The 27,787-nt window shown below is 32.0% G+C and overlaps 1 protein-coding gene across 4 annotated transcripts; it reads left to right on the top strand.

Annotated features, from left to right (window-relative positions):
• Positions 1–33: 33 nt before the first annotated feature.
• LOC139527168 (uncharacterized) lies at positions 34–13,676 on the top strand. Of its 4 annotated transcripts, XM_071322476.1 has the most exons (8): positions 1,419–1,532; positions 3,392–3,500; positions 3,928–4,134; positions 9,408–9,623; positions 10,769–10,969; positions 11,436–11,579; positions 12,402–12,432; positions 13,091–13,676. In XM_071322476.1, the coding sequence occupies exons 1-8, from the start codon at positions 1,521–1,523 to the stop codon at positions 13,209–13,211; spliced, it is 1,041 nt and encodes a 346-aa protein (XP_071178577.1). In that variant the 5' UTR covers positions 1,419–1,520; the 3' UTR covers positions 13,212–13,676. The 4 variants fall into 4 exon arrangements, with proteins under 4 accessions (XP_071178579.1, XP_071178578.1, XP_071178577.1 ...); XM_071322478.1 differs by lacking the exons at positions 1,419–1,532; positions 3,392–3,500 and adding an exon at positions 34–64; XM_071322477.1 differs by lacking the exon at positions 3,392–3,500 and having other exon boundaries at positions 1,411–1,532.
• The last annotated feature ends 14,111 nt before the right edge of the window (positions 13,677–27,787 follow it).

The raw sequence follows: 27,787 nt of genomic DNA, 5'->3' as shown, positions 1-27,787 counted from the left end.
ATTTTCGGTAATAACAAAAACATTAAACACCTTTAGGCTTATTAGACTATGAACAGCATGCAAGGTAAGGTCATTCATAAAAAGATCTTCAAACTTACTTTTATCTATTCCTACCTTTATGTATGTAACAAGAAATATTGTTGTAAAGTCATATCAATTTAGCAATTAAATTCAATAGTAGAATGATCATTTCCTATTTATTGTATGTTTAATGCAAAGATTATCTTGCTTCTTTTGTTGATATTTAACACAATAGATGTAAGTTAAGCTCTAATTTAAAAGGAATAATATTCTACTACAGTTTGCATAGAAGAAATTGTAATAACAACATTTCCGAAAGTTCGGGGGCTAACCTCGTTTTGAAATGATTTTGTCAGTATGTAAACATTATCTTGTTCTCATGTTTACCCACCAGAATTTGTTCTTATTTCTTGTCAATTAAATATATACTTTTGCACTGACACGAGCAACGTGATGACTGTCACACATGGAGCAGAGTCTCCTTATTACCCTTACGGAGCATATGGAGCAGAATCTGCTTATTACCCTTACGGATCATATGGAGCAGAATCTGCTTATTACCCTTACGGATCATATGGAGCAGAATCTGCTTATTACCCTTACGGATCATATGGAGCAGAATCTGATTATTACCCTTACGGATCATATGGAGCAGAATCTGATTATTACCCTTACGGATCATATGGAGCAGAATCTGATTATTACCCTTACTGAGCATATGGAGCAGAATCTGCTTATTACCCGTACTGAGCATATGAGATCATCCCGTTATTTCATTTGTTTTGTTTTTAATTGTTGCAAGTTTCAATGTACATGTATGTTGTGGTTTGTGGCTTCTATCATGTATGTGGAACATGTGTTCAATAAATAAAACAAATAAATTCAAAATTGGATTAGTCACTTATTCATCCCATTTGATTAGGAATACAGGTTCAATCAAACTAACAAATATAATCTTTGAAATTATAAATGATTTCTATTTCTATTATAAATTTCCTTTTGAAATTAAAATTTCTAAATGTACAGTTTCTCATATTGTGAGGTAACAGATATTTTTGTAATTCTCTTGTAACACACTAACGTAATTATCACTCATTTGTGGTTTACGATATCTTTATACAAACATAGACATGTGTTATAATCGCAAATACGACAACTATCCATCAACATTAAAATGAAGTTGATTTTAACAGTTTTATTCAACATTGAGAAAAAAACGGAACAGTATATGTAGTCAGCTATGAAAAAACCTGACATAAATTGTATGAAACTTTTCAATTGAAAACGGTGAAAGTAATAATAACACAAGATAAACATCAGTTAAAAAGTGCTTTGTTTACTAAATAGTCATTTTAAAAGGTACTTATCAAGGGCAAATCTTAATTTAAAACATGCGGTTAACCAGTAACCGGATTTTGAAATTAATGTTATATCCTTAGACATCATGAATGTCTAACGTCATGTTTAACTTGTATTAAAGATGATAGTTGTCCATATACATGATATACAAGGTAATTTTTTAAATTTATTTTACGGAATTTCATGTAGTAAATTTGTTAAAATATGCTTTCCTTATTCAATTTTCGTAAGATTTTTGTAAGAGTGATAAAAAGCACACATGCACAAAAGTATTCTAGATATACACACAGAGGCTTTAGCAATAGCAAATTATGTCTGCAGTTTGCTCTAAAACGCAAATTCAAAATGAGCATTTGTTGGTTTTTTAAAAATTATTTTGAAGTTGTTTACATGATGCAATATTTCGTATTTAAATAAAATAATTACTACAGTTATATGAACTCCTTTAAGAATATTGAAATTCCGCTTCTGCTGCAAAACTTGCAGGTCGGCAGTTAAGGCAGACATACTGGAAACACACTAGTTTGAGAAACAATTTCCAACTGTTTATCTTGTTACTTTACATAATGAGGCCGTCTCTGGTATTAAGCAATGATGATAACGATAATAAATATATCTGTATAATGATTAGTTCAAAATAGGAAGTTTTTTCCGTACCCCGGTTTATGTTTTCACTGTTTTCGTCGATGTTTATTCTTAGGAATTTTATGTCAAATAGAGATTTTCAAATTTTTATATATATCAAACGTTACACGTGTTCAGTACGTTGTGCTATGTCTTTGTAATGTCATTGTTCACCAACTTTCTATTTACCGAATACTCTGTATTCTCACACATGATCCAGGTCATATATGAAAGTATCAAATTATAATTTAGTTTATGGCTTCATGTTTTTTTATTTTGAACGAAAATCATTTAGATAGGCACACATAAAAGATGCCTTGTGATATTTGTTCATCAGACATCAATACAATAAAGCATTATCTATATTTCGAATATCGTTAACAATACATGTATGAACGGTTTAGTTATCGCAATGAGTATATTCCATTTGAAATTTAGAATAGAATCTCACAATATAATTGTTCTACTTTGCATTTTACTCATATTTCAAACAATAGACACATGTTCAGACCACACGTGCACTTCAAAATTTTTAGCATTTAAAACAATATAGTTGCAATGCATTGCAGTTGGAATCTGTAGAAGTATTTACAGAACTGATAAAAAGAAAAAAGTTTTTGAAAACACATAGAAAACAAAACATGATAAAAGAAGAAGATACAAATAAAGATATTTATTATCTTTTTATAAGAGAATTGAAACTATCCTGCTAAACATCCATTTATATTTTGCGTGTATTGTATTGAATGTCGACGATGAATTATATAAAAATATTTACATATACAAATATATATAGGAAGATGTGGTATGAGTGCCATTGAGACAACTCTCCATCCAGATAACAATTCTACATAAACAGACGACGACTACTGTACATCAGATTCCTGACTTAGGACAGGTGCAAAATGTATATTGAAATGAAACATATTTCCTAAATTGCAGATAGAAAATTAGGGAATCAAATGATATTCTAAATAAGATTAGTAGTTACCAACATAATGAAATAATCAAGTTCTCAAATTGTATCCCAGCGAAACTTAAGCTATAATATAACCATGATATAAATATGAAATGACTTCAGACATTTACAAGCATCTTTTGTGAAAAAAGTATATTTCTTTATATATTTAATCTACTTTTTGAATCTCAGTCAGTGAATTAACAAGGGAACACATAATGCGTACCAACTGAAATAACATACCTAACTCTACAACTATTCAGAAAATAGAAAAAACAGCATATTACTAGATTGCTGTAAAATAAGAAGTTGTGGTATAATTGCCAATGAGACAATTTAAGTCAGGTCGTACAAAATGCATGCCTTCAAGGTGAACATATATCCTACTAAATTATACCTAACTCATAACGCTTTTTTCATTAATTTTAGCGAATCATTAACTGTTATGGTACCTGCTGGGTGTATGAATTAACTACAGCTGATATGCTATTACTTTTATTCAGTCACACAGCTTTACTATTGAGAGTTGTAGCCCAACGTATGTTCACCTCAGTAATAAGAATGTAATCATATAATGTTTGTTCATTACTAATTCAAACTTATCTCACCCTAAAAAAGGTTCGTGATATATTTTTGCTCTCCTTCAATTTATTAGGATTTCACAAAAATACGTAAAAAGCTTGGAATGTTACATAATAATTAATACAATGTGCATTAGCACAATGTTTAAAAATGTGTTTTGTTAAATGCAATTATAATGTCGTTACACGTGTTATTGACACAACTAAAGAACCAAATGATCATAACTTGATAAAACACCTCCGGACTTTTACAGTGGTACATTATAGAAACAAAACATTTCTGCGTTATCATATGTTTAACAATAATCTAGAAAGGAAGGCAACATTTGTATAATTTACAGAAATATCGTCTTCTTTTATTTTGATTCAGTATGTACTTCACAGATAACCTGACACCGTTTGGCACAGCTACTCAGAGTTCTACGTATAAGGGTGGTATTCCTCAAAATGCCATAAAACCCCCTGTATCAAATGTGTTTTCCTATGGTAATTGTTCACACACAGGCAATACAAGACCAGCTTGGTGGATGTTTCAATTCTCAATTGGAACTGTTTACATCACAGATATCACAATCTACTACAGGGAAAGATGTAAGTAAAGACATCAAATACATTTGAAATGATTGTGCAATACGATACTATTTTCACCTTGATATGCTTATCTTTAAGACAAATTTATTTTGCAAGGAATATCACCAAGCGTAACGTTAGTTTTGTTGTACTACTAAAGAGTAAAGTTGATTGTTATAAAATCATTTATTTGTTACTATGTTTTAAAAAGGTTTCATTTTCAAATGAAAAACGTGAAAAAAGTACAGCTATTTAAACAATTATCCCAAGTAAAATGAAAATTAGCAATCACTAAATGATTTAATATTTGGTTTCGCATTTATCCCATTGAACTAGAAATAAAGATAACAAACAACATCGAAAGTTAAGTCAGCCTCATATCTTGACTTACATAAAAAAATTGAGAATGAGGGTCAGTTGAAAACAAGACTTTACGAAAAAAGAGATAATTTCAGGCGCGCAACTGTTAACTTTTTATTTCATGTAGCAACATTCCACCAGCGCCCGAATACGAATACGAAGTACACAAAAGTCAAATCGATACGATATTCCTGTCTTTGAATAAGTTTAATCATATTTATTTATAGTGGATTGGGAAACAAGTTTTGTAACTTATATTTATCCCTTTCCACTCTGCGGGTGCGAGTTCTGCCTTGTAGCGGCATTATCCTACTCTTTTTCGAAATCCACAAGGGTGTCTTGTGTTTGAATTGTCTATTATGATTTCCATGATAGCGGTTTGCTGCTCACACGGTAGCTATTAAATCGAGAGTTTCAAATGGTGAAGTTGACATAACCCCGACGTAAATTTTATTAATCACGAGTTGGTTGACCGATATATGATATCCGTTTCACAGATAATATCGGATATGTTCCTTATGCCGTACCTAAAATCCAGTTCCTTTTTTCACGAATGTGACTACATAATTAGAACATTTACCGGGTTGCAGTTGCACTAACAACAAAAGGGTGTCACAGGTGGAGCACGATCTGCTTACCCTTTCGGAGCATCTGATATAACCTGTAACTTTAAGTGGGTTTCGTGCTACTTAGTCATTAGTTATCTATGTTATTTCTTTTGTTTTAAATGCGCTTCAACTTTTTACTTGTTTGATATTCTTACTTTTTTGATCTGAGCGTCATTGGTGAGTCTTATGTAGACGAAAAGCGCGTCTGGCATATCAACCTATAAGTCTGGTACCGAAAAAACTGCTGATGGACATTTTTTCCTCGATGGTATCACAAGCCTAGTAGTCGATGCTGATATGAATACATGTATCAATTATATGGTAATATTTATAAATTTCCTGTGTGCAAATGAATGAAGTATTCAAAATACTGAAGATTTTTCTTTCTAGCCAAAGATATCCTTCACCTTATTTGGCGCAACTGTTTTGAATTTTGGCCATAACTGCTCTCCAACTTTGAACTTGTTTGGTTTTTTTTACTTTTTTTTATCTGAAAAAATAAATTATGAACTTGAAGAGCATTGCGGACCAAAATTCCTAGAAGTTTTGCCAAATATAGCTAAGGTAATTTATAACTTTGGTCGGAATGAATTTGTTTTAGTTTTATCAACAGAAAATTCATAATTATTTCGATGATATTAAGTGATAGTTCATTTCAACACTTAAGGAGGCTCGCGGGTATAAGATTTTTAGAAAAAAAAAAAAAAATTATTTTACACTACAAATTCTATTAATTACCTTCAGTAGTTGTTACTTTATCTTATGGTACAAAAATTATTCCAAAAAATCAATTCGTGTTGACCCCAGGTGACTTTTAAAATGTCGATATCACTGGAAAAGCTCTAAATTATCTCCCTTTGGTTCATAAATGCCCTTTTTTGGCATTAAAATTGAAATATCTTTTTTAACTCATCGGTGACCTATATTTTTTATTGTTGTTTTCTAATGAGCTGTACATGAAGTAAATAATTGTAAAATTTAAGCGATTTCTGTAATTTAGTTCTTTTTTTATTTCGATATTACCGCTATTTCTCCTATTAGTTCAACAGAAAAAAAGGACATTAACAAAAATGTATGCATTTTTTGACGGCAGATTGTGAGCGTAAATGAACGGTGACCCCATTTTTTTATTTCTTTTTGTTATTAAGGATAAGATAAAGTTCATTCATAGAAAAATATAGAGATATCTAATATTAAACAAAAAAATTCATTTAGATCCGCGAGCCCCCTTAAGTACTTACTACTGGGCTGGTGATACATTCGAGGAATTAAATTGCACCAACAGTGGCATCGAACGAATGGTTGTTAATAAAATTACAAAAGATACAATAATGGAAATTTTGCATATACGACGGACGCACGTTTCGTCTAGAAAAGACACATCACTGAAGCTCAAATAAAAAAAAGTTTGTCCCCGAGGGTATCACTAGCCTAGTGGTCAGCACCTCGGTGTTGACATGAATATCATTATATGTTCATTTTTATAAATTTACTGTTTGCAAAAGAATGAATTATTCGAAATACCGAGGATTTTTCTTTCTAGGCAAAGATATCCTTCACCATTTTTGGCGCAATTTTTTTAATTGAAGTCATAACTGCTCTCCAACTTTGTACTTGTTTGTTTTTTTAACTATTTCGATCTAAGCGTCACTGATGAGTTTATGTAGACAAAACGTGCGCCTAACGAATTTAATTATAAGCTTGGTACCATTGATAATTATGTAGACTATTGTTTGTCCGTTTTGTTTCAGCCATGGCGTTGCCAGTTTATTTTCGATCTTTGAATTTCCCTCTGTTTCTTCACCCCTTTCTTAAGCACAAGGTAGTTCTGGTTGGAATGTAAACACTATTTTGAATATATTGATAGACGAAAATAAAAGGGGAAAATGCATGTCATTGCCTGTTTAGAGCTGACAATCGAAAATATTATCTCACTCGAGAACGGACATTAATATTTTCCCCTACTAATTACGAAACATAGATATTTCCAAAATCAGAAATTGTGGCTATATCATAAAAGAAAAAAGAGTTATAAACAACTAAATTAAACTCGCATGCGTATCTGAACGACTCAGCAGTGTAAAGAGCATTAAAACAATCAAGTAAGAATGCAAGGTCAATAAAGAAATTAACAAGATTGAACCTTCACATTGAAAAACATGTGTACTTTCATAAAACATGACAGGTGCACTTTCGCTCCATATCAGTTTCAGTAAGTTTTCAACTTATTCGTGTAAATGTTTCGTCGGTATCGTTCGCGCGTTCTATTGGCATGTATACATATGAAGAAAAAAAAAACTGAATGTATTTGGAGTAATTGAAACGTTATGCATAGAGAAAGCAATAATTAACCACAGAAAAACATTTAAACCTCTAAAATAGACTTCAATTCAAACGAATGAGATGGTTTCAAGTTGAATTGGCAGCCTAAGGCCAAAAGTCATCAATTAGAAGTACATGTAGGGCTACGCATATATGGATAGGGGTTATATTTGACAGATTAGATTAACAAAGAATTCCAAATGACGGTTATATTTGCAAGACAGAACGCATTGTATGAAGACATTTTAGAGTAAAACCATTTATTAATAAAATAATTTAACGCACTCAACAAAGCTTAGGAGTATGTTAATTTTGAGACGAAATAACTCTAAGTCAGAAATATGACAGTTGTTATCCAACATTTTATGTGTTTAAGATTTTGATATCTCCATGCATTTGATTATAGATGTTATGTTTTGAATTTCCACCGGAGTTCGATAATTTTATTTGAGCTTTTAGTACATCCGTTCGTTCCTTTCGTAATTTTCGATCATAAATGTTGTGCAAAAGTAACATAAATATGACGGGAAAAGATAAAAATAAAGAAACCATGTACATATGAAATGGTGTCGTAACAACGTTGTCCTTAATTCGAAACTTTTATAAGACGAATCATTTCCTTTCTTAATAAATTTTTCGAGCATATATTTTTTTTATGATATCTTAACATATAAAAATTGAAAAAGGTCTTTAGACAAAAAGATATCAAATATACGCATCTAGATACCAGAATAAAAATTTAAATTTGCCACAGACTTCGTCTACAAAAAATTCGTCAGTAACGCTCGAATCCAAAAAAGTTTAAAAAGCGAAATAAATAACGAACTTCAAGAGCATAAAGGACCAACATTCCTAGAAGCTTTGCCAAATGCAGCTAAAGTAATCTATTCCTGAGGTCTGAATAACTTTGCTTTTTCTTTTATTTTTAGTTTTATCAACAGAAAATTCATAATTAAGATCATACAAGCATTAGCCTTTCAAAAAGGGCTAGTCGACTCTTAGCTGATGAAAATGGAAAGTGCTCTCGCTTTGTAGATTAATTCAGTTTACTGGAATAACCGCATGCGGTCACACGCTATGAAATAGAATATATCGTTTAACGTTGTTGTTTACGAACCTCCAGAAGATTCGGCTGTTGATAGATATAAGCTAAGTTACCTGTGAATCAATATACATGATTAATGACCAGGCAAAATCTAATTGCTAAAATAGAGAGGACAAATCCGATTCTCTACGGGATAATAAGACATTAACAAGGTTTTGATTGTCCTAACAAATCAATAAACTTTGCTTATTCACGTCTCGTAATATCTTTCAACCAGGTAGCAAGACAAATTCACGCGCTAACTGTCCATTGTTCAATTCTTAATATCGAGTTCTAGGAGTCGATAATACGTGATAGTTCATGTCAACATATAAGTACTGACTACTGGCCTGGTGATACCTTCGAGAAATAAAATTGCACCTACAATGGCATCGACCCAGTGGTTGTTAATAAACTCACCGAAGATACAATGATTGAAATTTTGTCTTTGCGACTGATGCACGTTTCGTCTAGAAAAGACACATCAGTTAAGCTCAAATAAAATAAAAGTTAAAAAGGACAAAAATACACCGTGAATACCTGATATTTGATATTATGTTCATGAGTGTAAAATATCTATATACGGGATGTTCTATCTGTAATCTATCTAGTTCATATAATATCAAGATGAAAATTGTCCATTTTGATTATACTATTAAATCATGCTAATTGCATTTTATTTTAAAGCATGTTGACACAACAACTGCATGACCCTTCTTCTTTAAAGTGTCGAGATCATATTAATCTGGTTAATGAAATATAAAAAACATAAAACTGAAAGCGTGAATGATTTACTTTTTTCAAATTTCCTGTGCAAAATTTTGGATTCGCTTCAAATAATAATTTATCTTATTGTTTAAAAAAAATTTATAAGCAGTTTTCTGCTTTAAAAACTTATGTCTGATGCAATTCTACTACAGGGTCTAAACGCATGGATGGATTTAAGTTATATGTGACCAATACATCAGTCATTCCACCTGCTGGTTATCTTTGTTATGAGGATCCTGATCCAGGTCTCCCGAACATTACTCAGACTATTTCATGTAACAAACTCGGACGATATGTCATTTATTACGATACTACAGGAGAAGATGGTACTCAGCCCATAATTGAACTTTGTTACGTTGCTATTATTGGTGAGTAAAGTTTCATGTATATATATGTTCTTTAAGGTTTCTATATGTCAGGCTTTCATGTGCGCTTGCTAGATTGTTCAAGTCTCTTTGTTAAATGAGGACTTAGTATAAAGTTTAAAATACCTTGGCTTTGATCAGTAGCTTTTGTTTTTGTGATTGAGGCTAGATTGCACAAACTCAGAATACCATCATAGAGTTCTATTATTTTGTTTTTAGATAGCTTTTAACAAACACGAACAAATTTGAAGATATGATAGAAAAATAAACACTAATATATAACTTGTCTTAATATTTTTGACACTGTCTTGTCGTGATTTTTTAACGGTTAGCCTGTAAATAAAGACAAAAATGGTATAATGTTGATCAAAAGGAATTAATCAATTGAGAGCAAACACATCTGGATTACAAACTAACACCGTGGCAAAAACATCGACACTACGAGGAATACAACGGAAGTACCGAAACGCCAACATACATAGAATCGATTTTTTTTATAACATCTACCATATGTTTTATTTGGTACAAGTATTTAAAAGGAAACATTGTGAGTTGAACCTGGTTTTCAGGCTGGCCAAACCTGCCGCTCATTTGGTAATATTAAGAAATATAACACTGAATGACAGAAATATAACACAACCAAACGCAAAAATAGGCAGCACACAGAAACACACCTGTAAAAATGTCGTAGTGAAGGTGTATGACAAAAGCCTTCATCGGTGTTCCTCCTGTCTGCTTCACTTTGTACAGCTATTTACACTTTGACCTGGACATGTTACTTACGTCATAATAAATGAACCAAGATTGATAAGACCAAGATCTATCATGTCATCTTCGGGTACTAAAAAATACTTTTTTTACTACAGCTAGTACACAGATAAAAAAAGAGGTGACCTTTAATTGGGTAACTTTCGATGATTGTTATTTGCATTGAAATGTTATGTGAGAAATTCGCCACATGGATAACTTGGTTAAATAGCTTCGATCGCTTTAATAGGAATTCATGATAGAAAATGTAAGCTCTGGAATATCATACAGATTCATTTTCTATGTTCAATGTTTTCATTACTAGCGTTAAAATTGTTATAAACTAGTGTTGCGCTCTTGTAACCCATTCATGTGAATAATAGATTTTTTTTGCTTTTCAGGTTGCCAAAAAGGTTTTTGGGGAAGTAACTGCGAAAAAGTGTGTTCCGAATATTGCACGGAACGACATTGCTACCCTGGAAATGGGTCTTGCATTTTTGGATGTAAAACTGATTACTGTTTAAATGATTATTGCAATAAATTTACCGGTATTTGTACCGATGGTTGCAAGGAAAGACGAACAGGAGACTTTTGTAACAAGTGTAAGTAATTTTTAGACATACAATTTTGATGCATATATGTATTGTGAAAAACAACAACTCACCTTACTGTAATAATTGGTTATCATCGAAAACAGTGTCACCAATATATGGTATGGTTATACTGTAATTTTTTTGGAAGGGGGACTAAGTATTATACTTCCAAATGAATAATGAGTGTTTACAAAATCTGACAATTTTGCACAACCCCTAGCTTCTACCTGAACATGAAACAAAAAATAATTTAATGTTGCTAATACTACTTTTCGATACACAGAAACATGTAAAAAATAGTACTGATGTTGAAATGTTAAAAATCGATTTCAAAGATAAAAAGAAAATAAAGCCATGATCACGCTGAATAAAACCATGAAATGGACACAACTGTGTAATATTTCATTTGCTGTTATTTGTGAAAATATAACATATATTATATGAACTCTGTATGTTTTTATCCTTTGCATTTCAGTATCTATAAACACAGCAGGAAGCGATGACGACGAAGTAACTACTCGGATTGGAATTGTCATTGGAGGAATTCTTCTAGGCATTCTTATAACAGTTTTCGTGTGTTTTGTTATTAAGAAAAATCGGCAACTACCGAAAGAGCAAAGTAAGAAATGTTGCAGATAAACTAATTAAATGACGCCAAAACACCCGACATAATTATTGTGTATTTAACTTCTTTAGGATATTTAATTTTTGTTAGTGGCCAATATCTCTGTCAATATTAAATGAAGAAGATCTGATATGATTACCAATGTCGATACTTCAAACTTTAACAATGTAAAAAACTCATACAGCATAGCAAGCAAGGAGTCACCCCGAAATGACAAATGTAATAATACCATTGAAACTAAAAATATATTGGGTTTGACTTGAAAACTGTAAAATAATATTACCGACTTATCATCAACTTCGTACCTGAGTTGCTTTCAACTGTTGATTCTAGTGTCACCGAGGAGGTACAGGTAGATAATTGCGAGCGTTTAACTTACCAAATTGAAGGCCTGGCATATTTGGTGTTTTTATCTTAAGCTGTAAATATCACTTCTGTATACAAGAATCAAATATCATCGTTTTCTTTTTTCTGAAAGATATTGCATGCGATCCTCCAGAGACCAATATATTATAAATTTCCGACTCGATCGTAAACAACATGTATGTCTTTTTGGGGACAATGACAATTTAATCGATTTCCATTAAATGATAAAAATTGATAAAAGATATATGTATCTATTCGGATTGAGGTAAGAATATATATGAAAAATCGATTAAATGCTAAGCACTGCATGGTCTTCCCTTCTTTGAAATATATATGCAATGTCTTGAATTAAATATTAATATCATTTGATACTGTATTACATACTATACATACATACATACTATACATACATACATACTAACAGTTTCATGTTATTTACTATGGTTATAGGCAAATATAATGTGTCAAAGAAAACACAGAGGTATGTTTGTTATTAATAGTTGATAATATGTTTAGATTATTCTCTGAATGAATGATAAAATGTCTGAAACACGAAAGATATAATTCAAGTGAAAATGGAATTCGTCTTCACTTCGGCATGATCTTAATTCGTTTCGCGTCATATGCTTTAAACTGTTAAATTTCGTGAAAGTTCAATGCAACAACCTGTAGTCGGTGTTAAATAATCAGCATCTCTTTGATGTCAAACTTTGTTTTGAAACATGATCGATGCTCCCCGTGTGCACCCACACATTTAAGTGAAAGTTTATTTCGTTGGTCAATGTGTATATAAACTAATCAAAGATACCAGAATTAAAATTGTTTCGAATTTAAACCTGGTTTAATCAAAAGTGTTGGATTGCCACATGTCATAAATGTTTTGTACTATCTGTATAATAAAATGAAAAAATACAAAGTTCTAAGCATACAAGTCTGCGAAAAATAATCAGAATTGAGTTTTAAGAAAAGTATATTTTTGCTTCTCAAGCTATTTATGCTGTCGATGCATGTTTGTTTTTGTTTGTAAATTTTAAATTATTGAATAGTGCATATTCCAATAATTTATATGCATTTCATGTAATACTTATTCAATATTTGTAACAATATGAAGAGTTTTTGACCTGACTTCTATTTTGCAGTCATGATCAGCATCATTATGACGATGTTGGAATGGAAAATGTATCTTCCTATCAAGATCTAAGGAGAGACACAGGAGCAAACGAATATGACCAGATAAACGAAACATACGTCAATCAATAATAAATCCAATCAAAGTTCGTCAACTACCAGAAATAAACTAAAAAAAAACCTCAATGAATATTAAGTACAGTTAAATAAAAGAGCTTGAACTCAACGTTGTTATTTATGTGAGTGGATAAATGGGATAGTAATTGGTGTATTGGTAAAAATATATAGATAGATGGTGGTGTGTGTGTGTGTGTGTATTTAAAAATGAGAGAGAGAGAGAGAGAGAGAAAGAGAGAGAGAGAGAGAGAGAGAGAGAGAGAGAGAGAGAGAGATAGATAGAGAGAGAGAGAGAGAGAGAGAGAGAGAGAGAGAGAGAGAGAGAGAGAGAGAGAGAGAGAGTATTAGATAAGATTGTTATTTAATTTCACCTTGAGATATATGGATCATGTACTGTCTATGACTAATCGAGAGTTATGGGATTTTGTCTCATACACATAGCATTTTTGAACTAAATAATAATAAAACATCTTCATCCGCCTCATTTTTGAACATTTGTCAATGTTTCTCTCATACAGCAAATTGTTTTATTACTTCTGCAGTTTTGCCATTATTTGATTTTGTTTGCTTATTGCCTTTTGGTCGTTTGCTACTTACCATGGCTTGGTATCTAATTTTTGCGGATTAAGGGATTCTTGTGTTGATAGGTTTGGATGCATGACATATTAATAGTAATGTTATTATCATTTTGTGCACCCATCCTAATTTGAATTGTACGCTTGTAATTTATTAATGTGCTTTTATTTAGAAAGTGTGCAAAAGTCCATGTGATTAACCTACACTAAATTTAAAATAAAGTTGGCATCTCTGTTTGATACAGATAAAATTGAGAATGCAAATGGGGAATGTGTCAAAGAGACAACAACCCTACCATAGAAAAAAAAACAACAGAAGGTCACCAACAGGTCTTCAATGTAGCGAGGAATTCCCGCACCCACGGCGTCCTTCAGCTAGCCCATAAACAAATAAATACTAGTTCAGTGATAATGATAATGAACGCCATACTAGTTTGATACAGATGTATGTTTGTTTATGTCGTTATCTCTGATCTTGTGTACAACATTTAGACTATCGAATTATTAATACAGTTACATCTATCAATTAGAGCTGCATTATGTCCTCACGAAATTTATCTATACAATGGAGGAACTATTAACAATACATGTCATACACGTGAAAGTTTTGAAAATACCTTGATTACGACACTTATTTGTTCTTTTAACTTGATATCGGTAATTGTGTTTGTTTAAGTCACATTCTGACCGTTAGAGTTTAAGTGAGGCAAGATTAATAAATACATTTTAGCAGAATCATAGATTGGAAAGCATTGGCAGTAACTCTAAGAATTACAACATATATAACCTAGTGGTAGAAATATAGACCAGACCAACATTTAACTTAAAGCATTGGGTTTATTGTTCGGTGACTTCTTTAAATACATATTAAAATTATGTGAACAGCTGTAACATACAGAATGAGACAATCTAGTTTAATAAATAAAAAAAACTTTCAATCAGTAACATGTACATTGTGTACATGTTCATGTGTCTTGATAGAATAACCGTTTGGACCTGACCGTAAAGTTAATTTAAAAATAAACTAAGACAAAAAACTCAACAGCAGTTTCCAATAAAAATTTTATAGCTCTCGATTAAAATTGTTAATATAAATATTTTCTATCTTTATATTTTTTTGGACGTTAACATATTGTGTTAACTTGCCACCATCAGAACATTGGTATATTCTAATAAACTGTAGGCCGACCTTTAGTTGTCTTTTGCTTTCCTTTTTAAATTTGTACATTTCTATCGATGACTCACTCACATACGTTTTACCCAATCCTTGTAAATATAAAAAAAATCAATAGAAAAGGTGGAAACAAAGATGAAGATAAGAGACGAGTGAATTGAGAAGAAATAGTAATAGTTATCCCATGAGGACGCGATGGCCGTTAGCCCGAGGCCAGTGGGTGATTTTAAACTGACACGCCAAGTCCGAATAGGATAATTATTTTACATTCCAGCTGTTTTAGATTAGACGAAACCCCATTTAAAATTCATAAAATTAAGTTAAGAACGCCACACAACCATTATACTATATTTTATATATTGCTATATAATGTATACCCTTTCTGACCCCCGAAGACGATGATTGAATATAAAAATTGTCAACTCGCCCCACCAGCCAATTAGCACACACTAGATCGCCACTTTATTAAAAATCGCCCCACTCGTGTTTACTGACTCGCCCCACTTTTGAAAAGGCTAAACTCAAATTGAAAAGTCAGTCTGACAACTCACTTATTATCGAAAAGGTTAAACCCCACTGAATAAAGGTCTGCCCCAATGACATGTAAAAGCATATTTGGCTTCTTTTAAGTATGTTAAATTACCGAAGGCTGGTATCAAGTCGTCCTGCTGTAGTTCTACGTATGGGTTGATGTTACAGAACAAAGGAAAGCATTGAAAACATAGAAAATCAATCTGAGTTGATCTGGTAGGGGTAATCCGGTTCAAATCACCCCTGTAAGAACAAAGGAGCTTGGCTGTAGTCATAGTTCTTTACCAATATGTTTCCTTTAGATGTGGTAACGGTAGATAGAACGCGGGAAATAATGAAAAGGGCGACGTATCTATAAGTACATTAGTACGACAGATAAACCTGATTACATTTGATGTTCCACTTAATAAAATAAAAACGCATGCAGATAGCATTTGATATAAATAGTGAGCTATTGTGTTATGTATTCTGAAACGTATATTATCATTATGTCAATGTTCTCTTTTATCAAAATATTTCACGTGTACGTCCAATTAAACGGACTGGTTTACAAACTTTACATCATTCAGTGTTAGGACATCATAGATACTTTGCGAAACGCCAAAGGATAACGTGTGTTTTTTTTATTCAATTTAGGAGGTTGATATCTTAAGTAAAGCTCATTATAAGAACCAGACAGTGTGCCATATACATGTGATATATCCGGGGGGGGGGGGGGGGTCAGATTTTATCTATAATTGGCCTAGTAGAAGCAATAAATGAAAAATGCTCAAAAAATAATTTTCAGTGGTAAAATATGAGTGATTGCCATTGTAACGGACACACAATTTTTTGGTTGTTAAGCATGGTAAAATCTTTCAAAAATCAGCTTAATCACCACTATTCAGAGCCTGATTATGAATAGAATAGTGCAATTTTCATAAATTTTTATATGTAACATTGATAGAACCTGGTTTAAGCTTCATTTTAGTGACGATTGCATGTCAACCAATTTTGCAATTGTTTTGTAAAATTTTGTAAAAAAATGCATATTTTAAACTTTTTTGAAATTGGGATTTTTGTGGAATTACCACATTTTCTCTGGTGTTTTTTTCAGAAAAGTGCAAATGTGTACAGACTCGTTAGCACTGTAGTTATGAAGTTTGGATACTATTTTACCAAATTTAATAGAAAAATGTGTGGTATTTTTATTAGTTTTATCACTATAGCAACCGAATTTTTTCCTTGGAAACAGAGTTTTCATTTGCCGAATATTGCAGTTGGGAGCTTAAATGTCCTGAATTTTTCATAACCGATAAGAAAAATACATAAAATCTAACGCAAAATTTAAACAACAACCGTTAAGTGTTGTTCACTTCAACTGTTACCACGGAAAGACATATTATCCTTAGCAACATCTACTAAAAAACTGCATAAATAGAAATTTATGTAAAAAAATATATAAATAAAGGGTTCAAATTGGAATATGACTTCATTCTTTGCTTTACTCACAGTCTTGTCTGAATTTTTTTTCTTCAGATTGTTCAATAAATGTAATATGTCATAAAACATAAGGGAGGGGGAGGGGGTAAGTTAATTTTTATAAATGTTGCATACAAATAGATACTTGAAAAGATAATTGCGTTTCGTCGTCCGAAGAAACATTGTTTTTCCGCTTTAACTTTAATGTAAGTAAATAGAAATCTATAAAATTTAAACACACGCTTCTTTACCACAAAAAGAAGGTTGGGATTGATTTTGAGAGTTTTGGTCCCTATAGTTTAGGAATTAGTGGCCAAAAAAGGGTCCATTTAGAAATTTTTCTTTGTTTTCACACAATAACTTCAGTATAACTACATAGAAATCTGTAAAATTCAAACATAATGTTTAAGATCACAAAAGAAACGTTGGGATTGATTTCGGGAGTTCAGGTCCAAACAGTTTAGGAATTAGGGACCAACAAGGGGCCCAATTAAGCATTTTTCTTGGTTTTCGCACCTTAATTTTTAGTATAAGTAAATGGTAATCTATGAACTTTTAACACAAGGTTTATGACCATAAAGGAAGGTTAGGATTGATTTTTGGAGTTTTGGTCCCAACAGTTTAGTAATTAGGGACCAAAAGCGTCAAAACTAAACTTTGTTTGATTTCATCAAAAATGGAATAATTGGGGTTTTTTAATATGCTATATCTTAACTGTGAATGTAGATTCTTAATTTTTGGTCCCGTTTTCAAATTGGTCTACATTTAGGTCCAAAGGGTCCAAAATTAAACTTAGTTTGATTTTAACAAAAAATGAATTCCTTGGAGTTCTTTGATATGCTGAATCTAACTATGTATTTAGATTTTGGATATTGGACCATAGTAGGTAAATGTCCAATTTTTAAGTTTTTAGGTTCAAGTTCATAGACCACATTTATTCTGTGTCAGAAACTATTTTGTGTCAACTATTTAATTGCAATCTGAATTCAGAGCTGCATCAAGCTGGAATGTTGTGTCCATTATTGCCCCAACTGTTCAGGGATCGAACTCTGCGGTCGTATAAAGCTGTGCCCTGTGGAGCATCTGGTTTAAGGTTGACAGATGATGAACTACATGGGATTGCAATAGCAGGGTCAACCTGGCTTATGTAAAGGCAAGATATATATGGCCTTAACAAATGTAAGAAAATTCTTAATTTCTTATGGGACACATCCGTCTGAGATAATATTCCACCAGCATAAATCACAAAATTGACCTGTAACATAATATTAACAAACCAATCATAGAATCACTTGGTCAAAGCATATCTAAACTGTAGTCATTGCAAAGTAAAATCCTTGAATAATTAGATCATATCATTGACTTCAATAATGAGCAGAATAATATAAGAAAATGTGGTATGAATGCCAATAAGAAAACTCTTTATCTAACATGTGTCTAAGTCACTATTCCTAAAAGTAAACCATCATAGGCCAAAGTACGGTTTTCAACACGGAGCATTAGCTTACACTGCATGATCAACAAACTATAAAGGCCCCCCAGAAATAATATCCTCTTTACTTCTAGTATATATATATATATTACAAATAAAATTGAGTAAATGGCGGTTATACGGAAAAACACAAATCAACCCTGCTAATATAACTATAATCGAATATGAATATACTACCAACGTAAGCTCTCGTTTGTGTAAAGTAGGTTGGCAAGAAATCTATATAGATAAAGGATGTTTTATTAATAAAATGTGTTCTCTCTATTTAGATTGCTATCCAAGCATCTTAAAAAAACGTCATTATTACGAATTGAATTACTTTTTATCAAAGAATCTTGACCATATTCTGAGATTTAAAAAAAAAATGTTTCCTTATTAAAAATTCATTTTAAAGCAGAAAGATTGAGTTTCACAATTGTATGACACTATTTTGGATCTTTCAATTTAGATATAAGTGGATATCGATATGGAATAATAAAGGAATCAAAAGAGTAAAAAAGTATACAGATCAATGTGCTTTATTTCGAGATATTAGCCATTAAAATGTTGGCGGGAAAATAGTCTCTTGACTTTTCATACCTATTTCATTGACGAGTTTACATTCTCAAAACCATCAAAAAATTAATTTGAATTTTATAAAACTTTTACAGATTGCTTATCATTATACATGTAAAAGGTTTATAAAAAGATAAATGGGGGTCAATGCCATTTTTTTAAGGCATTCAAATGAATAAAATCTGAGGTTTCCGAAAATCTGACAAAAAATCATAAACATGGCAAGAGAACTGCAATGTACCTTAACTAACCTCTGAAGCTAAACCCAAGTTTTAGATTATCGATCTTATATATATAAATTTCTGAAAAAAAAAGATTCTATCTATAATCAGGCTCTCAGACCAAACACAATCTTTTCGAGAATCTACATGTATGATATCTTTAAAAAATAAACCTAACACCCCCCTTTTTTTCTAACCATCCAACCATAATATTACATTATATATTGCATTTGTTGAACCTTATAAAATAAACAGAATAGACAGTAAGTGAAGCAAAGCAGTCATATTCAAATTTGAAAATAAACACCCTCTATTTTTTTTTTTTACATAAGTTTCTATTTATGCAATTTCAGAGTGGCTGTTGCTTAGGATAATATGTGTTTCCGTGGTAACAATTGAAGTCAACAACACTTGACGATTGTAATTTAAAGTTTGTGTTAGCTTTAGTGTATTTTTCTTATCGGTTATGAAAAATTTCGGACATTTAAGCTCTTAAACTGCAATTTTCTGCAAATGAAAACTCCGTTTGTAAGGAAAAAAATCGATTGCTTTGGTGATAAAACTAAAAAAAAAATACACACATTTTTCTATCAAATTTTGTAAAGTAGTATCCAAACTTCATAACTACAGTGCTAACTATTCTGTACACATTTGCACTTTTCTGAAAAGACCAGAGAATATGTGGTAGTTCAGCACAAATCCCATTTTCAGAAAAGTTGAAAATATGCGTTTTTTCACAAAAATTAAAAAAAAAATTACAAATTTGGTTGACATGCAATCTTCACTAAAATAAAGCTTAAACCAAATCCATCAATGTTACATATGAAAATTAACGAAAAATGTACGATTTGATTCATAATCAGGCTCTGAATTATGGTGAGTTGGCTGATTTTTGAAAGATTTTACCATGCTTAACAACCAAAAAATAGAGTATCCGTTACCATGACAACCACTTATATTTTCCCACTGAAAGTTATATTTTGAGCATTTTTTATTTATTGCTTCTACTTGACCAATTATAGAAAAAATCGGAAACATTCATGTATCGCACTCTGCCTGGTTCTTACAAAGAGCTGTACTTAAAAATCATGTGTAACTCGCTGCATTTTGCGCCTGTCGCAAGTCAAAAGACTCTGGCTTTTTTGTCTTTGTTCATTGTGATATTTTGGAGTTAGGTGTCACTCCATTATCAGTAAACTAGTACACATTTTGTTTTTTGTGTATGCTGAAACACGCCTCCGGATGCGGGATTGTCCCGCTGCATTGAAGGCATATTTCTGCTCTTTGTTCGGGTTGATGTCTCTTTGAAACATTCCCCATTTTCCTTCTGAATTCTATTCAATAGTAATCATGTATCTTTCATAAAAATTCTAATTTTTTGAATTTTCCTCGTATATATGTTGTTATTAATTATGCTATCAAGTAAATTGTAATCATGAATGCATAATAAATGAAAAATACAGATCGGATAGTATATAAGTTATTTTAATGTAATTATTTCAGCATTTTTGGAGGACTAAATTAGATTTACCATTTATTTATCGAAATCTATATTATACAATGTAACGTCTATCATCATGTTTTATTCTGATAAAGGCAATAACATAAATTGCATGCGTTCCAAATTTTGAAAAAAAATAGAAATTAACAACTAATTCAAAAAATTGAAAATGATTAGAAACGGTTTATTTCGTGCCCTGAAATATTATACTTTCAAGTATTTAACAAAGACGGTGGTATTTCAATACATTTGTAACTTTTGCTTGTTGTGTTGTTAATTAATTTGTTTTGAATAGACCGCTGTTTGTAGTTTTCCGTAGGAATATGTTTTATGTTTTGGCTTATTCTGACATCGGACTCGAACTTCTCTTAAACTGATTTAAACTGTGCGTATTTTTTTGCGTTCGTTTTTTCTACATTGGGGAAGGTTTAAATCTAAAAAAAAAAGTTTAACCCAGCCACATTTTTGCGCCTGTACCATGTCAGGAGCCTTTGGCCTTTGTTAGTCTTGTATGATTTTTAGTTTCTTGTGTATAATTCGGAGTATAGTATGACGTCCATTATCACTGAACTAGTATACATATTTGTTTAGGGGCCAGCTGATGGACGAGTTTTTCGCTGAATTGAAGAACCATTCGCAAGTTGCATTCGGCTGTTGTCTGCTTTATGGTCGGGTTGTTGTCTCTACAACAAATGCCCAATTTCCATTCTGATTTTATTAAGGTCTATTTTTCTAAACTTTCAACTCTATATTAAATCAATAGATATATTTGTTATAACTAAAGTATAAAAATCAAATCTGTCGGTTTGGTTTCACATCCAGACTATGGAATATCAAGTCTTGTGTATTGTACGACTAGCTCGTGTCTGTAACAACGTTTTAGATTTTAGCGAGAGAAATATACGTATTACTGAAAAATTATAACACCAATGTTTTCGATATCACAAACTAGTCAAAACATTCACTAAATTTTATTATCGGTACAAGGACAGCATTCGTAAATATACACATGGAAAAAAAGTATTGCAACACCTTGATTTTTTTAAACTTGAAAAATCAGCCTCTCTTTTGGATGAAATATTTGTATAATATTATCGAAACATAGTTTATGATAACATTGGCATTGAAACGAACAAAAAATGTTTGAAAAAAAAATGATTTATATAACCACAATTTTAATAACAAAATGAAGTGTTTTTTGTACAAAAAATGCATTTTACAACTTTTACTGTAGTCGAACTTTACAATGTCAGACATTTCAAAATTAATCTCCAGAAGACTGTTCACATCATGGTTGATCGTTATACGCCAAATAATTAGTAGTTTAAGCGCATCTAAAAGTCTTCTGATTCCTGCCATAAATCTACTAGTTTGTTGCTTAGGCATTAGCAACCATTTCTGATGAAGGGCATTGTTTATTTCATGATGTGTTTGAACTGGGATGTACTTTCGCGCACTTTCCGCCCAATAGTGTCTCATATATGCTCGATATGGTTCAAATCGGGACTACGATCGGGCCAAAGAAGATGAACCGAATTCCATTGTAACAACGGATCTTCCTCCACGATGCTTATTTTCAAATTTGGCGAGCTCTGCACTACATTGGATATGGAAAACTGTGTGTCTGTTCGTAAGCAGAGGTCTCCGAAATGGGCTTATCACACGATAACCAGTAGCGACTAGTCGATTCCGAACACTTCTTATTAAAAGGCTCCTGTATGCCCATCCCTTTCTTTTCAGGATTATATTGTATGCAATAGGTTTTCTTCTGACCAACTTTAATTATTATTGATTTTCCCTAGCAAATGGTATATGAGGTCTTCTTTATCTCGGAAGGTCTTTAACATTGTTCATTGCGTGATTTTTATTCTCTAAACGACTTATCGTGGAATGGGTATGACCAACAATACGTGCAGTTGTTACAGCGACATAATCTGCCATCTTGCTGCAGTTAAGAGTCGTCGATGACCCATTACAAGGTGTCAATCACATAACTTTAAAAACTTGGTTATTTAAAGTGTTGAAAACAATGAGGATAAAAACATCTGTTTACGGGTACAGTGGCTGCATGTGCAGATACAAACTTATCGAGTCGAAATTTATTGATTAAACTCAGGTGATACTTAAATAATGTTTAACTTGTTCTATTTTAACCAATTATATTACAAAAAAATAAAGAGAGTTTTTTTTAATTTCACTTTCAATTTGGTGTTGCAATACTTTTTTCCATGTGTATATATCTCAACATGCACACTTTTTATACGTTCAGGTATTTCACATCCAATCTGTTATGGTAATATTCTTTATATAGCACAAAAAAGTCAGTATTCACCACAGAAGCTAATAAAACCTTTAAATAGACTTATTAAGATGCGACATAGTTACGGTACTGGTGTCAGGTCATTAAATGATTGCATATTGTGGATTTAATATTGATTCACTTATAGGGTCTTTGCATCGAAACTAAACACACCATCTATGCACCATTGTGAGAAGATATTTAACCAACGTGTATTCAACAATGATGTCAAATCAGTTTAGCAATAACTAACAATAAAAAGATACTGAAAATCATTTAGAAAAATACTAAGGCAACGATAATTTATCTTTCATATGTGTAAGTTTTTAATTCTATTTCAAAAATAAATTCACATGTGCCGCATTGCATTCATTTTGCAAATGGTAATAGAAATTTTTAAAACGTGTGATTGATTATTCCCGAGGAAACATTTGAAATTATAGTGGTTTACACATGCAACGTCTCGGAAGTCAGTTTTTTGTACATTTTTATTGTCAAATTTCATATCCGTAAATAATTTGTGATATGCCTAAATCTTTTGAGGATTCATTTGATTCATTAAAAAGGTTTCCATTTACACGATTCTACAATTAACCAGCAGTATATTTTCATTGATTCAACAGACACGCCCTGTACAAATATATTCTCGATTTGTTGTTTAAATTGTACCACCCTTGAAAACAGTTATAAAGTCCGACAGCTAATTTTCAATATGTACTCTGAACAACAAATTTGTTAATTTGAAAAAAAAACAATGTTTATTTCAGTACGCCTTACAATAAAGTTCGTTGTTTCGTTTAACGCCATTTTGTTCCAGAATAGAGTTGTCTTTTTGAAACTATTCCAACATCTTTTTGCATTCATACTTTAATTGAGAATGGAAATTGAGAATATGTCACAGAGGCAACAACAGACCCAAAGAGCAGATAACAACCGAATATCATCCATGGGTCTTTAATGCAGCAAAAAATCCCACAAATAAAAATATGCACTTTTGCAGTCATCATCAATCTATCCACTCAATTGTATTTCAATATAGGAAAACAGTTAAAAAATAAAAGCATAAAGTCTTTTCTTATAATTATTTATTCAAGATATCATAGGTAGCAACATTTCTCGTTGGACATGAAACTGTTGCCAAGCATTCAACTTTATTTCTGAATTGAACTTTTATTTTAAAACTGTATTTTCTGATAAACCACAACTGTTATCTTGACTCATTTACTTTAACAAATCATAAATCATAAATCATTTTGAATTACGTTAAAAGGAAATCATTCACTTTCTTCCGGTTGAACTGATTGTGTTCCTGGTACAAGGTACGTCGATTATTTTAATATAAATTCATATTAATTTTATACATGTTATATATGTTCAATTTTTTTTTAGCTTCGAATTCAAAGTGCATTTATACATATAAGTACTGATTACGTATGTTTAAGTCTCAAACGCTCAATTATCTTTGTATTTTTTTTATACAATTAACAAACTGTTTTTATTATGTATCATCTTGAAATATTTTGCTGTACATCAATGGTAAAGGAGGGCCAAATATATAAATGCTATGAATTGTTTATGATAGGACTTACAGCAAGGCTACAGTATTTAATTTCATGTGTAAGGGTAAAAAATCATGTTGACAAACAAACTTAGAGGGAATCACTTGAATTTCAAAAGAAACACGATAAGGAGCATCGACGGGATTACAAATTGACACACACATTTGGTAAATCAATTTGTGAAAATGACAGATGGATGCTTGTATACATTTTTTTTTATTATAGGACATGTAGAACTATTGTATTGTTCATCACTTAAATATATATTTTTTAAATTTATTTCAGCCAAGAGCCATCCTGAGCTTATCATATTGAGATTCATCGAAACAACAGCTGTTATGATTTTTATATTGCTGTTTTTTACGACTTTTCTGTTCGTGGTTTTAGCCCAACGTAAGTTGCTAATTATTAATAAGTGAGTATGCAGACGATTGAGTATGGAAATTGGGGATTTGTCAAAGAGCCCGACTAAAGAGCAGATAAAATCCATCCATCCATGCAATGGGTGTTCACTATACCAAATATTCTATCTTTTTCTAATAGAGCTAGGACTGACTTTCAATGTGGGCGAATGTTATTACTTCATATACTTGACGTCATCCGTAGTCTTACATACAGCAATCTGTATTTTACTGATGTTGACATTTAACATTTTGTTAAGGTATTTGGTGACACAAACAATCATTAGGGTATCGTTAAGAGATATAGGAACAACACTGACTGCGTCGACAGGATATTCGTAGCCTTTAGTAAATGTTTTTAAGTCTTCTACTCTCGAACAAACGAATCAAAATGGTTTGCTTTTTAAAAAAATTACAGATATAAAAAAAGTAGTAAAAAAACAAAAATATCCGTTGAAAACTCAAACGAATGAACAACTGTCTACATATTCTTACCAAAACTATTCTACAATGTTTTGTGTAACGACATGAGTAAGAACTATAGCATTCAGGAAACATAAAAGAGTACATTTATCTCATATCTCAAAAAATGAAAAAGAAAAACAATATTTCAAACGATAAATATGTTATGATCTAAAATTCGTGACATCATTCCTGTCTGAGATATAGACAGTATTTTTTTTTAGTTATATATAAAAAGAATGATATATAACTTGACACAAGTAAATTTATCATCAGATAAGACATGTAAGATCTACACATAAATAAACATGACCGAAATTGTCGGTTGATTGATTGTATTAACAATTGCTTATAATTGATACAGTAGTTATCTTTCAATAAGAAAAGATAAACTTAACAAATAGTGTGATCAAAACTTCACCATTCCCGTATTCATAGAAGAGGGACGAATAAAGGCAACAGTAGTATACCGCTGTTCAAAACTCATAAATCCATGGACAAAAAACAAAATCGGGGCAACAAACCAAAACTGAGGGAAACGCAAAGAAAACGAAAAAACGAAAGATACCAAAAGGGACAGTCAAACTCGTAAATCTAAAACAAACTGACAACGCCATGGCTAAAAATGAAAAAGACAAACAGAAAAACAATAGTACACATGACACAACATAGAAAACTAAAGAATAAACAACACGAACCCCATCAAAAACTAGGGGTGATCTCAGGTGCTCCGGAAGGGTAAGCAGATCCTGCATCACATGCGGCACCCGTCGTGCTGCTTATGTGATTACAAATCCGGTAAATAGTCTAATTCGGTTACGAAGGGATGATTTCAACTTCACCATTTGGAACTCTTGGTGTAATAGCTTCCTTGTAAGCAGTCACCCTCTATCAAGAAAATCATGATAGGAAATGCAAGCACGGGAATATCGTATCAATTTGGAGATATATACCCCGTATGCAGGTGCTGCTGGAATGTTGCTACTTAGAAATGGAAAGTTCACAATTGGAAAGCTGAAATCATCTCTTTTGTCGTAAAGTTTTGTCTTCAACCGACCCTCATTGTCAATTTCTAGATGTAAGTCAAGATATGAAGCCGACTTAATTGTATCTGTAGTATCCTTTATCTCCAATTCGATGGGATAGATGCGATCCGAATAGTCACCAAATTTTGAATTGTTTAGTGAAAGAACGTCATCTATATGGCGGAAAGTAGAGTTGAAGGATATTGCTAACTTCTTATCTTTCTTTCTAAGAAGTACCTGCATGAAGTCAGCCTCAAAATAATAAAGAAACCAGTCAGCAAGTAGAGGGGCACAGTTTGTTCCCATTGGGATGCCGACAGTCTGTTGAAAAACACGGCCTCCGAACGTAACAAATATGTCGTCAATCAAGAAATCAAGCATCTTGATAATATCGGTTTCAGAGAATTTTTTGTTTGAATCAGAATGATTCTTTACAAAGTAAGATTTATCCCTCCCTAAGACAAGATACTTGTATCTACGTTGGCCATTCTATTTTATGAAGCAAAGTAATACCAACTCTTTTAATTTGTTTTTTAGTTTGGAATGTGGAATACTTGTGTAAAGAGTAGAAAAGTCAAATGTTTTAATACTGTTACAAGATGAAAGAGAGTTAGATTGTATGTACTCTAAAAGGTCTTTGGAATTTTTAAGTATCCACATCTGATTCACGCCACCTCTAGAATAGGCAGTTTCACAATAACTTTGAAGCCCGTCTTTGATTGGTGATAAAATGGATGTTAATAATTTAGAAAGGGGTTTCGTGGAGCAATTGGAAGACCCAGCAATATACCGTTGTTTGTAAGGACACTTATGTAGTTTAGGTATCCAATACAGTGATAGAAGATCCAGTTCTTCATCTTTGGTTGAAATACCAAAGGAACAAAGAACAGACCTATGATTATCCAGGATTTCCTCTTTGGTAAGTGTCGTGAGGGTATATGTTGGGTTTCCAAGTGAATTGTCTATACCTAATTCGTTTATCAAGCAATTAATGTAATGACTTTTACAGACAAAAACGATGTTATTTGGGGCTTTGTCTTCGGGGACAACAACATATCTATCATGGAGGTCAGATAGGTGTTTAGCAACATTTGGATCTTTGAAGATTGACGTAGCATGGGCATTGATGGACCCATTCAGTTTCTTAATTCTGATTTGTATTAACGACCTCACTGCCTTAATCCATTCGGATAGAGTGTCTACGTCTTCTTTCTCGCGCTTAGTCCATTGCCTGGCATAATCCTCGACTGAATCCATCAATATTTTAAAGTTGTATTTCCAATTGATGGATTTAGGCTCACGATATTTCGGACCTTTCGATAACACGTTTCGTAG

The sequence above is a fragment of the Mytilus edulis genome, chromosome 6 (assembly GCF_963676685.1).
Source record: "Mytilus edulis chromosome 6, xbMytEdul2.2, whole genome shotgun sequence".
Classification (NCBI taxonomy): domain Eukaryota; kingdom Metazoa; phylum Mollusca; class Bivalvia; order Mytilida; family Mytilidae; genus Mytilus; species Mytilus edulis.
The sequence above is the reverse complement of the archived record's forward strand: the minus strand, read 5'-3'. Positions and strand labels throughout refer to the sequence as shown.

What these genes read in the sequence shown, in the direction of transcription:
- LOC139527168 (XM_071322476.1), top strand. An exon ending in TTGTTACGTTGCTATTATTG is followed by an intron (nt 9,624 to 10,768) that starts GTGAGTAAAGTT and finishes TTTGCTTTTCAG; the next exon opens with GTTGCCAAAAAGGTTTTTGG. An exon ending in GTGTCAAAGAAAACACAGAG is followed by an intron (nt 12,433 to 13,090) that starts GTATGTTTGTTA and finishes TCTATTTTGCAG; the next exon opens with TCATGATCAGCATCATTATG.